We start from the raw sequence: 14,260 nt of genomic DNA, 5'->3' as shown, positions 1-14,260 counted from the left end.
CTGACACTTACAGTACTGTTCTTGCTACGTCTTTCTCCATGAAGGACGTGGCCACATGGACATGCAACCTCAAATTCAGCACTGAGGTTGTGAAATCACCCAGTGTCATGGTAGCATCTTCGTCTCCTCGTCCAGGTGTGCAACAAGCCACCAAACATTCACCTTTTGGGGCGAAGCCACCTGCTGCACAACCGGCAGGCTGGATAGGACAGAAAGAATACTCCGGCGACGACTTGCTATGTCCCTCCAGCCAACAAACATCTGAGGCTTTCTCTGCCAACTGGAAAGGCTCCAAGAAGTCAAATAAAGGCAACCGGTCTTCTGCTTCTCTGGCTCGGAGATCCTTTTGACGATGTCGTCACGTGAACCCTTGTCCAGCTGGCAACGCATGTCGCGTGTTGCCAACTGTTTTTCTGCCCTGGACTCCGCATATCGACAGAGGTAGGGTGACTACGCCTCTGTAGATCTCATGGAGCAGGATCCTCCAGCCTCTGGGACCTGTAGCAGTGGGTCTTTGAAGGCTGGCATTCAGCAGCTACTAAGTTGACACCTCTTCATTTTTATCTCTTCCCTTTTCCTCATTATGGCTCTTTGTCAATGGAACATTTGTGGCCTTAGATCAAACAAATAGGATTTACAGCTGCTCTTACAATCCCAACATGTCATTGTTCCCTGCCTCCAGGAAACAAAATTGCATCCTCATGACTGCTTTGAGCTCTTGCATTTCTTCCCAATCTGCTTTGACCCCCCCCCCCCCCCCCCCCAGAGGATGGCATTCCAACTCGTGGGAGAGTCATGCTGCTCATATGGGATGATGTTCACAGTCAGCCCCCCCCCCCCCCCCCCTCTCTCTCTCTCTCTCTCTCTCTCTCTCTCTCTCTCTCTCTCTCTCTCTCTCTCTGGCTACCTCCTTTCAAGCCGTTGCAGTTCATTTTTCCTTCCTCACTTGAACTTTTCCCTGTTTACCGTTTATATTCCTCCATCATTTGATGTCAACAGACCAGACTTCCTCCAGCTTATTGGGCAGCTACCTCACACCTTACTGCTGCTCAGTGACTTTAATGTGCACCACCCCATTTGTGGTTCTCCCAGAACCTGTCTGGGAGGTGCCCTCTGACTTTCACAATCAGCCTCCTCTGCCATAAAGCAGGGCCACCCACATTCCTTTCAGACTCCATGCACAGCTATTCCCATTTGGACCTATCCTTCTGCACTGCCCAGCTTGCCCATCATCTTGATTGGTTTGTTCTCTCCGATGCATACTTGAGTGACCATTTCCCGTGTGCGATCCGTTTGTTGACTCCTCTTCCACCCACATGCACACACAAATGGCAGCTAACTAAGGCTGACTGGAGGCACTACTCCTCCCTGGCGACCTTCGACAAACATTTCCCCAATTGTGATGACCAGGTGAAATGTCTTACAAATGTTATCCTTACTGCCACAGAACATTCCATTCCTCGCACTTCCTCTTTACCACACTGTATCTTGGTCCCTTGGTGGACTGATATGTGTCGCAATACAATCTGCACATAGAGGAGTACTCTCCATGGTTTTAACAGTCACCCTATGATGGCAAACTGCATTCATTGTAAAAGGCTGCGTGCACAGTGTCGCTTCATTGTTCGGAATAGAAAAAAAAGCTATCTGGATTTCATTCACTAGTTCTTTTAACAGTTCCACTCCCTCTTCTGTCATGTGGGCTAACCTCTGACAGCTGTCTAGGACCAAGATCCATTTCCCAATTTCCGGCGTGACAGTAGCCGATAATGTCGTAGTGGAACCTATTGCTGTCTCTGACACCTTGGGCTGCCATCTTTTGAACATTTTAAGCTCCTCCCACTATCACCCTGCCCTCCTCCATCGGAAACGAGTGGAGGCGGCTCGGGCGATTTTGTTCTCTTCTCAAAATAGTGAGTGCTACAATGCTGCCTTTACTATTAGGGAGCTAGAGCATGTTCACAATTCATCCCAATCCTCCAACCCAGGGCCAGACGACACCCACATTCAGATGTTGCAGCACCTTTCTCCTGTGGGCAAGCACTTTCTGCTTCTTGTACAACCGCATCTGGGCTGAGGGCATGTTTCCCAGACACTGGTGTCAAGCCACTGTCATACCCATGCCTAAGCCAGGTAAGAACAAACACCTTCCTTCTAGCTACTGCCCCATTTCTCTCGCCAGCTGTTGTGTTTGCAAGATAATGGAACATATGATTTGTGCCTGGCTGGTATGGTGGCTTGGGTCTCACAATTTACTACCCACTGCACATTATGAATTTTGAGCACACTGTTCTGCAGTTGACTGTCTCGTCACTCTATCCACCCGTGTCATGAATGGTTTTCTGTGGAAATATTGGACTGTGGCTGTGTTTTTCGATTTGGATAAAGTCTAAGACACCTGCTGGAGGACTGGTATCTTCCATGTGCTCTAACGTGGGGTTTCCATGGCCACCTGCCCTGTTTCCTTCAGGAATTTTTAAAAGACCGAGTTTTCAAGGTAAGTGTGTGTTCTGCCTTGTTGGACACCTTTAACCCAAGAAAACGGTGTGCCTCAGGATTCCATCCTGAGCGTCATCCTCTTTGCTATCACCATCAACCCTATCATAGCCTGTCTCCTGCCAGGCATGTCCCTTTTCATTGACGATTTTGCCATCTATTGCAGTTCAGAGATGTCTTGATCACCTTCACTCATGGAGCATCAACAGTGGTTTTCGTTTTTCCATGGACAAAAGCATATGTATGAATTTCTGTTGGTGCAATTGCTTTCTTCCACCATCTTTACATCTTGGGCCCGTTGCTCTTCCATTTGTCGAAACTACCAAAATTCCTCTGGCTCATGCTTGATTGGAAACTTCCTTGGTCATCTCACATGTCTTACCTGGCAGCCCGCTGCATGCAGTCCCTCAGTGTCCTACTTGTCCTCAGCGGTATTTCCTGTGGAGATCATACCACCCTCTTCTGTTTGTACCAGTCCTTTGTCCATTCAAAATTAGACTATGGATATTTTGTTTATGCATCTGCACGTTTGTCCCTGTTGTGCCACCATCATGGCATCCGTTTGGCCACTGGTGCCTTTTACACTAGCCTGGTTGAGAGTCTGTACACAGAAGCTGCCGTACTGCCACTGTCCCACCGCTGTGACTTTCTGGTCAGCAGATTTGCATGCTGTTTGTCTGCCATGTGTAGCCACCCATCCTATGCCTCCTTCTTCGATGACTCCTTTGATTGCCAGTATGGGATGTGTCTGTCTTCCCTGTTACCTCCTGGGTTTTGCTTTCGGCTCTTGCTCAGGCTACCTGCCACGCTACCTGCCACTTTCCCGGTGGATGTGAACCCTTTACCACCTTGACTTCATACGGCAATCCGTGTTCACCTTGGCCTTCATTCGCTTTCTAAGGATACTACTCCATCCTCGCTCTATCACTGCAAGTTTCACGACCTTCACACTGAAACTGAACTTTTTGTGTACACTGATGGCTCTCAGACTGAACATCGTGTTGGGTGTGCCTTCGTCATTGGCACCGAGGTTTTTTGGTATCGAGCTTCTGGAACACTCCTCAGTATTTACAGCAGAGCTGTTCGCCCTGTATCAGGCCACGGAGTACATCCAGCGACAAAGGCTTTCCAATTGTGTCATGTGCTCCATCTATTTCAGTGCCCTTCAAAGCCTTTTGTGTGCTGTTTACCGTCCATCCCTTAGCACAGCGGATCTTGATGGAACCACTGTGATATTTATGTGGATTCTTGGTCAGGTTGGTCTGACAGGAAACAAGACTGCTGATGCTACTGCAAAGGCTGCATTCCTTGTACCTCAGCCTGCTAGTTCTTACATGTTCTCCCCAGATATTTATGTTGCTGTCTGCAGCAGGTGGTATCCCTTTGGCATCACCACTGGTCCTCATTCATGGGAACAAGCTCTGGGTTATTAAGTGGCCTGGACGACCTCCTCTTGCCTTCTCACCGTGAAGAGATCATTTTAGCTAGGTTGCACATTGGGCACTCTTTTTAACCATTGCCATTTGTTACGTGGTGCTCTCCCACCACTTTGTACTCACGCCGCTCTCCCAAGCCGATTTGTATAACTAACCTTTCACAGACTGGGCCACTGGTTCAGGCTCTTGCTTCATCCCACAGTATGGCCCCAGACCCTGATTCAATTCATGAGATGATGATCCAACATCTGAACGTTACTCAAAGTGTACAACTACTCAGTATCTTCAATTTTATGTGGCACAAAGGTGTCTTCCTTTTGCAGTCATAAGATAGTACCATCATCCCCATCCTTACGTCTGTTGACATCTACTGATAGATTAGCCTCGCCAGCATGCTCTGCAAGCTGACTGAAAGGGTGGTTGTCCAAAGATATGCTGGGTTCCAAATCATGGACCCTTTGACCTCCTAGCAGTGTGGTTTCTGGAAGGGATGATCCCCAACTGATGATCTGATTTGGTTGGAAACAGCAATGTGACAGGCTTTTTTTTTTAAATACCAACACATCATTGGTGTTTTTGACCTACTTAAGGCATGTGGCACTGCTTGGGATCATCAAATTGTACTTAACCCCATACAACCCGCCTGCCTGCTGGACTGGGGCTTTTGAGACTGCCTATCAATTTTTTATCCATAAGTTCTTATCCTACCAGTTGGTCCAGGTTAAAGTTGGTACTTCACTCACCTCTCCACAGGTCTAAGAGAACTGCGCCCCACAAGGCTACGTGTTTAATGTCACACCCAGGCCACTGGTCACCGCCTCGCTGAAGGTCCATGACTTTTGCATTTGGTACAGCTCCCACCCTGGCTGAGCACCAGCTCCAAGGTGCCACCTGAAATGTCTCCAGCTGGACCCTGTCTCATGCCTTCCATTTCTATTCTGCAAAAATGTGGGTCGTGCATATCAGTCTTTGTACAACAGTCCATTCTCTCCCAGAAATCTACTTGGGTTTCCAGCACTTACAAGTTGTTGCAAAGTCCCACATTTGGGCCGTGCCTTTAACAGAAAGCTGATTCGCGACTCCATATTCATCAACTAAAGACCAGCTGCATTTGGAAGTTAAATGCTCTCTGCTTTCTTGCTCATACCCCGTGGAGGGCAGATTGTGCTACTCCTCTGTATACTTACCAGGCTCTGGTCTTGTACTGACTGGACTATGGTTGCCAGTTTTGTGGCTTGGCAGCACCTTCAGCTTTGAATCTGTTAGATCCAGTCCATCACTGAAGCATTTGACTAGCACCTTGCGGACTAGCCCTGTAGACAGTCACCTTGCAGAACCGGGAATCTTCTCTCTTGAGTTTTGATGGTACCAACTGTTGCTCACTTGCACAGTTACACTTAGACTATTTCTTCTTAATCCAACTTAACACATTCCTTCTGCATACAAGGACATTGACTCTCTTGGATGGAATCACGAGTAGGAATGTGCCTCGCAGGCCTCTACTTCCACCAAACCTCCTTAGAATGTAATCCCTGTATTTTCCCACACAACACCCGTTGTTTGGTAACCAGACCATGAATTAGGACCAATATATTTCATGGTCCTCAAGTTTCGATTGCCCTCATGCCCTTACAGTGTCTGTTCCTTGCGGTTCTCCGCAAATATCTGGGTGCTATTATCATTTACATGGACAATTTCAAAGCAATGAACAGAACGAATTATGCTTTTACACCACCCACCAGTAAGGAACATCATTTATTGCCAGGAACACAGCATTTTTACTTCAGAGCTGATAGCAATTAACAGAGCCATCTTCCCTAAAAAAATATCCAAAAGATCCTTTAAAAGAACAAGTAAGATCTCGTGTAAGAGGAAGAGAAAAATTTATGTAAATACCAGGGTAAGTCAAGATCCAACATTAGCTGCATACTGCAAAAAATACTGTAATACTTTAATGACTTTCCTTAAAGCCAGTAAAATATCCAGAAGTATCCATGTTGTGCCAGAAATAAATAATGCAGATAATAAGGTTAAAACTATATGGGACATTGTCAAGCGGGAGATTTGACAGCCAGTAAGTGTGTACGATTCCATAACAATTAAACTAAATGCCAGTGTTGTGACTGACAATTCACAAGCTGGAGGTACTTTTAACAACTTTCCAGGCATAGCAACAAATATATGATTAACTGGTTTAGTTGGAAAAAGCAAGAGAATGTATTAAGTGTCATTCCACCAAACCTTAAGCAGCTATAAGTAGCACCAACATCCTTCATCGAAATTGATATAATTCCAAAAATTCTAAAAAATAAAAGCTCTTGTGTGGTTGATATAATTTCAAACAGAATTCTGAAAAGTTAAGTAATGTCCTTAGTGATATATGCAGTGCATCACTGGAAGAGGGAATTTTTCTAGACAGGTAAAAATATGCAATTATTAAACCACTTCATAAGAAAAGTGACCTGACAGACTTAAACAATTATCGTCCAATTTCCTTACTGTCATCTTTTACCAAAATATTCGAGAAAGAGGTATACTCCAGATTAGCTGCACACTTATACGGAAACAATTTACGTAGCATAACACAGTTTGGATTCCAGAAACGTTGCTCAACTGAGAGTACTATTTATACATTCACGTAAAGAAGTTGTATGGAATTGGTAACTTCACACACAACTGGTTTGAATCATACTTGACAAATAAAATGCAAAAGGTTGTGATGAATAATTCAGACAATGTCATAATGGTAGACAGTTGTTCTGATGGGAGGGGGGAGGGGGTGGGATCACAAAGGGAGTCCCATAAGATTCAATTTTGGGTCCACTTAATGTTAAAACAACCAAAATTTGTACTTTTGGTAGACAATAATGGTGTTACGATAAATCCCGTTAGAACGAAATTGAAAGAAAGCAATAGAAGAGTTCATTAATGATATTTCCAAAGAATTATTAAGTTGTTCTGTGAAAATGGACTCTCTCTAAATTTTGGAAAAAGCACACTACATTCAATTCGGTACAAGAAAAAGTCTTGCCACAACAATTGATGTAGCATATGAGCAGGAGTCAGTAAGGAGGGCAGATGCTACAAATTTTTGGGCGTACATATTTATGAAAACTTGACATGGAAGAAGCATATTTCTGAGTTCCTCAAACAATAAAGTTTAACTACTTTTGCTCTTTGTGTAATTGCTAATCTTGAAAACAAATGTATCAACCTGCTGACAATTTGGCTTGTTTCCACTCAATGTTGTACAGAATAATTCTGTGGGGACTCATCCCTTAGAAAGAAAGCATTGATTGCACAAAAGCGAACAGTAAGAATCATATATGGTATTACCCACGGACATCATGTAGGTACCACTTTTAGGGGCTATGCATTTTAGCCCCGCTGCAACAATACGTATCTTTGCTAATGAAATTTGTCATAAAGAATTCATAACAATTTGAGAAGAACAGTTTGCACATACGTACCTCAACACTAGAGAAGGAAAAATGACCTTTATTATCCATTGTTAAAGCTGTCAGTGGCTCAGAGAGTAGTTCAGAGTGAAGTCATAAAAATTTTTGAACATTTTCCCAATAACATAATATGTCTGTCAGATACTGAAGCAAGTTTGAAATGTTCACAAGAAATGATTTTAAATTATTCCATTGAGGAAGTTGTACTTAAAAACAGGTAGCCAGCCCAAAAAAACCTTATTTTTAAGTGTAGCTGCATGAGTAGGAATAAAATGATAGTGTGTTCATTAATGTTAGCACTGATCTCATATACATATCGTGTAAATGGACTTGTTCCACATCATTTCATAAAAGAATCATTCAGATGATGTATGGAACATGTAATTAACTACCTAACTAACTAACTAACTGTCACCCCTGTGCCCCCTCCTATCTTCTTCCCCAAGTCTTTTTGCTACACCTACATTCTCTCCCCCATATTTCCTCCCTCCTTTCCCCTTATCCTCTCCACTCCCCTGATAGTTAACCCCCATATAAAACCCTCTTCTCAACATCTAAACTCCTCGCACATAACATCTCCCTCTGCTCCATATCCTGCACTCTTCCCCTATACCCTGTAACACTCCACTGTATCTTCATATCCTCCGTGTCTTCTAAGTATCCACATCTCCTCCTCCTTCCCTCCCGCCCCCATCCAGAGCATACCTCCCTCCCCAAGGTCCCTCTCCTGTGTAGTCATTTCATTCCCTCCCTTCCTATAACATATATGCCTTCCCTCCGCCCATGCATCCACCTTCCTTCCTTCCTTCCTTCCTTCCTTCCTGTGTCCCATGCATCCACCTTCCTTCCACCCTTCCATCCTTCCTCTGTCCCATGCGTCCAGCTTCCTTCCACCATTCCTTCCTTCCTCTATCCCATGTGTCCATCTTCCTTCCTTCTTCCTTCCCTCCCTCCCTCCATAAAGGCATCCACATTGCTGTCTCCCACATCTTCTGTCTTCACCCACCTCTCCACCTATTTCCTTCCATTACCGTGTGTTTGCCCTCTTTATTCCTCTGTCCTTACCTGTCAGAAAACCTATTTACCCCTCTTTAGTGACCACTGGGTTGCCTATCCCCCCTTTACCTCCTAATCGTTGCTGCCACATGTACACCCATCAAACAGCTCTGTTCTTCTTTGGCCTCTTGCCCCCAACTCCCCACATGCTGCCAACCCTCCCCACCCCCACCCCCCTCCCTCCACGTACCCATAATGTATATCATTTCCATTTAAAATATTTTTTAAAGATTAATTGCAGAATTTCTAAATCAAATTCTGTCATAATTTAGAACATTTTTACTAACCCAGCAATATAAGTTACCCATTTCTTAACACCATATTCTTGTTTTTGTCTTAATATTTTGCTTTAATTTTTTTTCAGGTTTCTCATCCAACAAAGGATCTGAAACGACCATCGACGAAGAAGACTGCTCTACATTGCATATTCTTCTTTGGTACAAACAATTAGTTAGTATCCTCATTGAATAAATAGATGAAGTAACATAGCTGTTCACTATGTCGCTTGAGTTAATTTCGAAAGTTATCTTTTTGCAGTGCATGGATTGAAGAGACGAACATAAAACCATACTTTGAATTCAAGGATCAACTTGTGAAGTCCAATAAATCAGTAGCATTTAAAGATGCCATAAATGCAATAGAGGATTATATAAAGAATCAAGGAGAGGTAATATGATGGAAATGATTTTCGTAATATTTTTGTATTCTAATGGTGATTTTATTTATAAGTGTTAACTTTTTCATGGCAGTTTCTTCTCGGGTAGCAAATAATTTTAAATTTCTGTTGCTGAAGATTGTTTTTTTACCACATGCATTTGTAAACATGTGTGTTAGAAAAGGAGCTTTTTACACCTGTTGTAGCCCCCCCCCCCCCACCCACACACACATACAAATTGTTATATTGTAAGTTGCCTTATAAATAATGACTTTTTTACACTAAATATACTGGAAGAAATAAAAATTTTCACTGTTGTAACAAAATATGCTGACATTACTTTAAATGGACAGACAGATAAATAAAAAAAAAAAAAAAAAAAGAAAAAAAAGAAAGTTGGTGAAAATTTCACTAGCATTATTAACTGACAACGTATTTGTTCTACTACTGGAGGTAATACAAATTACACATAGCATTATGTATATTCTGTGATACGTAGCAAAAAATAGTCTTTGCATATGCAGCAATTGCCAGTGACAACTCTGTATATTTTCATTAAAAGTACCTTACACTGACTGACTGCATATGTGTAAATATCATAGAATTACCTTATTACATGATTATTATGGAGTATTGCCATTGGCATTTGCTAAAAAGCATTATATATAAGGCAGGTCACATAATTGATATGAAAAATCACGTACATATAAAACACCACTGTTGTTGTGGTCTTCAGTCCAGAAACTGGTTTGATGCAGCTCTCCACGCTACCATCTCCTGTGCAAGCTTCATCTCCGAGCAACTATCGCACCCTACATCCTTCTGAATCTTTTGAATGTCCTCATCTCTTGGTCTCTCTCTACGATTTTTACCCTCCATCCTGCCTTCAATACTAAATTGGTGATCACTTGATGCCTCAGAACATTTTCTACCAACTGATACCTTCTTCTGGTCAAGCTGTGCCACAAATTCCTCTTCTCTCCAATAATATTCAGTACCTCCTCATTAGTTACGTGATCTACCCATCTAAACTTCAGCATTCCTCTGTAGCACAACATTTCGAAAGCTTCTATTCTCTTCTTGTCCAAACTACTTATCATCCACGTTTCACTTCCATACATGGCTACACTCCATAGAAATACTTTTAGAAACGAATTGCTGACACCTAAATCTATACTCGATGTTAACACATTTCTGTTCTTCAGAAACGCTTTCCTTGCCATTGTCAGTCTACATTTTATATCCTCTCTACTTCGAACATCATCAGTTATTTTGCTCCCCAAATAGCAAAACTCCTTTACTACTTTAAGTATCTCATTTTCTAATCTAATTCCCTCAGCATCACCCGATTTAATTCGACTACATTCCATTATCCTCATTTTGCTTTTGTTGGTGTTCATCTTATATCCTCCTTTCAAGACACTCTCCATTCCGTTCAACTGCTCTTCCAGGTCCTTTGCTGTCTCTGACAGAATTAAGATGTCGTTGACAAACTGCAAAGTTTTTATTTCTTCTCCATGGATTTTAATTCCTGCTCCAAATTTTTCTTTTGTTTCCTTTACTGCTTGCTCAATATACAATTTGAATAACATTGGGGATAGGCTACAACCCTGTCTCACTCTCTTCCCAATCACTGCTTCCCTTTCATGCCCCTTGACTCTCGTAACTGCCATCTGGTTTCTGTACAAATTATAAATAGCCTTTCGCTCCCTGTATCTGCCACCTTCAGAATTTAAAAGAGAATATTCCAGTCAACACTATGTGTACTATAACTAAAGTATTATAAGAAATATGTGTCTTTTGTAATACGTATGTCAGTGATGATGGGCAGTGCACAAAGCTAGTCCAGTAAAATAAACCAATATCTGCAAGCAGTTTATAACAAACAACTACCAGTATGATTTGTCACTACTTCTACAGGCTGCAGAGCACTGAATGTATACGCTTTCACTACTAGCCAGTTTCTTCCTGTTCCCTTCACAGATAGAGGGACTATCAATGTGATTTCAAATTTGCTCGGAGCACTAGTTACTCGAAGGAGTCTCACAGCTGTATTATTGTATGTGTTTGGGTTGAATATGTTGGTATATATACATTTTGAAAATAATAAGATGGACATGATAAACTTTGGTGTTTGTTTATAAATAAGTTGAGAATGGATTATTTGAATTCAAACCACAGTAATAGTATAGAGTATGTATAGATAAGTTTGCAAAGTCCAGCAGGAGAATTTGATAAATAGTTGTTTCTCTGTTGTGATTTCAAAGTGGGTGTCGGCTTAATGCCACGTTCATCAGAAGTCACACTACTGTCTGTACCCTGAAGACAGGTTCTGTCCATGCCATTGGCAATTGGGTTGAATTCAGTAGCTGATCTGCTACATTAGTAGCTACAAAAGACTTCTAAGGATAGCAGATGGAAGGGAATGATGGAGTTTGATAAGCACATCAATGATAAGAGAGTAAGATGTGTGATGGTGGTTTTTTTTTTTTAATTAACTTGTCCCAATAAACTTGGCAGTAAACCAGGCCATGACAATGTATTTTAAAAGACAATGCTGCTAAATTTACTGCTCAGCTCCAGAGACACTTAGGAGTTCTAGTCAAAGGCATAGTTATTGTTTTATAAAAGTTTGTACCCAGTTGTTGAAGGATTTACTTGGAAGGGTGAAGGACGTTTGAAAATAACAGCAGTTAACTTCTAGAAAGATGCATACAAAATAGAATCTAGCATCTGGTGAGGAGGAACAGCTGGTTAGTCTGTTTTGCATTTTCGGAAGAGCTTTTACCATCAAGTGGCAAAACCTGCAGGAAGGAGAGGCTGGCTGAGTTCTGACTGTAATGTACAGTAAACTGTCTGCATACCAGAATGTGGTAAACCATTTCAAACCAAAGGCAATTACTCAAGAAAGTTCAGAAAACTAAATATGTTTTTATGGGAAAAAATTATAGCTTCTTTCTACATAATAATTAAAGATTGATACAGTAGCTAATTGCAAGAATAAACAGAAAATGAAACTGTGTACGCTGGTGTGATCTGTAGGACCTATGAACTTTAAATTCTACTTTCATAAGTGGAGTCATTAAATGTGAGCATCCACTGTCAGAAAAACAAAAAAATTTATTAGTCCTAGACCAATAGAAACATAAAGCATCAAACCACTAATGGACAGTTTCCAGATTGATGTTAGGTAGCTATGTTTTGAGATGTTGAGTTTGTTTTGTTTGTATGTTGGCCAGATGCAGAAACAATGTAAAAACCAGATCCAATAACAAAGTAAGAGCTCTGTAGTTTTCCTGCTTTGCTTGACTGAAGGTATACTTACAGGAAATCAGTATGCCTGATGATTTCATTTTTGTTTTCAGTCATTTGAAAAGTGACAATCATATTTGTCAGGTGCTGTTAATAATGGTGTAAGATGTGATCTCAGTCTGTTAGCTGGTTTTGTCCAGAAAGGTTAATAGTTAATCAGCTAACTTCCCCATCCTCACCTTATATTTGGCAACTCACCTAGTAATCTTTGTTACATCCTGCAAGCCATGATTCCATCCAGATTACTTTTTAATAAACTTCCCAAAGTAGAGCATGAAATGATTGAGTCAAATGGTGAAGGTTTCAACACAAACTCAGTACATTACTGAGTCTATATTTCCTACACTCTTTCTGCATGCCCACTTGCTTGTTAGATTTGACCAAAGTTTGCATATTATCATTACAGTCCAAAACTGTTTCTGTTGTCTCCTTTCTGATCCCATTATATATTTAAATTTGTGAATGGCGAATGTATGGAGTGGGGGTACTCTTTTTTTTCCTTCCCTAGCATTTTGTTCAATGTAACATTCAATAATACTAAAAAAACAACATTGCACCACTATATACATGTTTGTATTTTCCATATGTACGTAGCACTTGTGTTTTTATGATTGAAATATCCAAAACTTTATACTAATGTTTGAATAACTGTATTAGTGGCAGATAACTACTACAGCAATATGAAGTTGGTTCTAGATGACACAGTAGTGTATTAAGTGTCATTATTAACTTAACTGAGAAATGCAGAGTTGTGAAGATTGGTATCTGGATCTAAATACAAATAAATGTTTAGTAGGATATGTAAATAGAAGGAAAGATCAGATATGGTTTAACAGAGCAATTATTGATAATTCACCTGAATCATTTACAATAGTAATTTCTGTCCAGAGCAGGGGAAAGACACCACAAATGTAGAAGTGAGGAAGGAAGATGCCAGACACCAGTTTATTGGAATGGTTCTAAGTAGGTATGATAAGTACATGAAAAAGGTGGTTCCCTTATTGTGTGAAACCATAGTCACAAATATTCCAAGTGCCTATGTTCCAAAATGAGTTAATAAATATATTACATTATCTAGCAACAACAATATTAAGGAAAGGATATATAAGGAGACACTGAGTCACAGGCAGGCACCACAGAGACTGCTGTACATTCAAGCTTTTCGCCAAAGGCCTTCTTCTGGAGTAAAAAGCACAGAAGCATTCGCACAAGCACAAGATGCGTGCTCACACACATGACCACTGTCTCTGGCTATTGAGTCCAGACTGCGGATGCAACTGTGCCAGACAGGAAGAGCAATCTGGTGTGGATGGTGGGGATAAGGAGGTGGTGGAGATTAAGGTTCAGTTGTGTCAGTCCTGGGTGAGAGTCTTGAGGGGAATGCTCCTCTGTGGCCAGATGGTGGGTATGTGGGAGGTGGCTGGTGACTGGAAAGTGGCTGATGACTGGAAACAAAGTGTGGGAGATCCATTTCTGTACATGGTTGGGACGGTAATTTCAGTCTGTGAAAGCCCTAGTGAGACTTCAGTTGATGATACGGAATGGGTGGCAGTTGTTGAAGTGGAGGCAAAAACCTTAGACCCACAGAAGTATCAGTTCTTTCCAAGGCCGTGCCTTTGGCCTCACTACCAAAGTCAGTCAGCCAGGACTTCCGAAAGACATTCACTCCTTATTCCATTCTGTACAGTGGAATCACTTTGTCACCAACCCTACCAATTGGACTCAGCTCAAAACCGAAATTGAACCCTGCCTGCCTCACTACACTCCTCTATCCAACTGTGCCATCCTTTGTTAACATTGCAGAATTCCCCCCCCCCCCCCCCCCCTCTCTCTCTCTCTCTCTCTCT

At 41.7% G+C, this 14,260-nt stretch overlaps 1 protein-coding gene across 1 annotated transcript in view; it reads left to right on the top strand.

The window, feature by feature from the left end:
* Positions 1-14,260, top strand: part of LOC126412798 (putative oxidoreductase GLYR1 homolog) — a 262,238-nt gene that overhangs the window by 28,453 nt on the left and 219,525 nt on the right. The window contains exons 3-4 of the mRNA XM_050082577.1: positions 8,811-8,896; positions 8,984-9,113. Of these exons, the coding sequence (XP_049938534.1) occupies positions 8,811-8,896; positions 8,984-9,113 (216 nt within the window). The remainder of the gene's footprint in view (positions 1-8,810; positions 8,897-8,983; positions 9,114-14,260) is intronic.

Source organism: Schistocerca serialis, chromosome 7 (genome assembly GCF_023864345.2).
Source record: "Schistocerca serialis cubense isolate TAMUIC-IGC-003099 chromosome 7, iqSchSeri2.2, whole genome shotgun sequence".
In the NCBI taxonomy this organism is placed as follows: Eukaryota; Metazoa; Arthropoda; class Insecta; order Orthoptera; family Acrididae; genus Schistocerca; species Schistocerca serialis.
The sequence above is the reverse complement of the archived record's forward strand: the minus strand, read 5'-3'. Positions and strand labels throughout refer to the sequence as shown.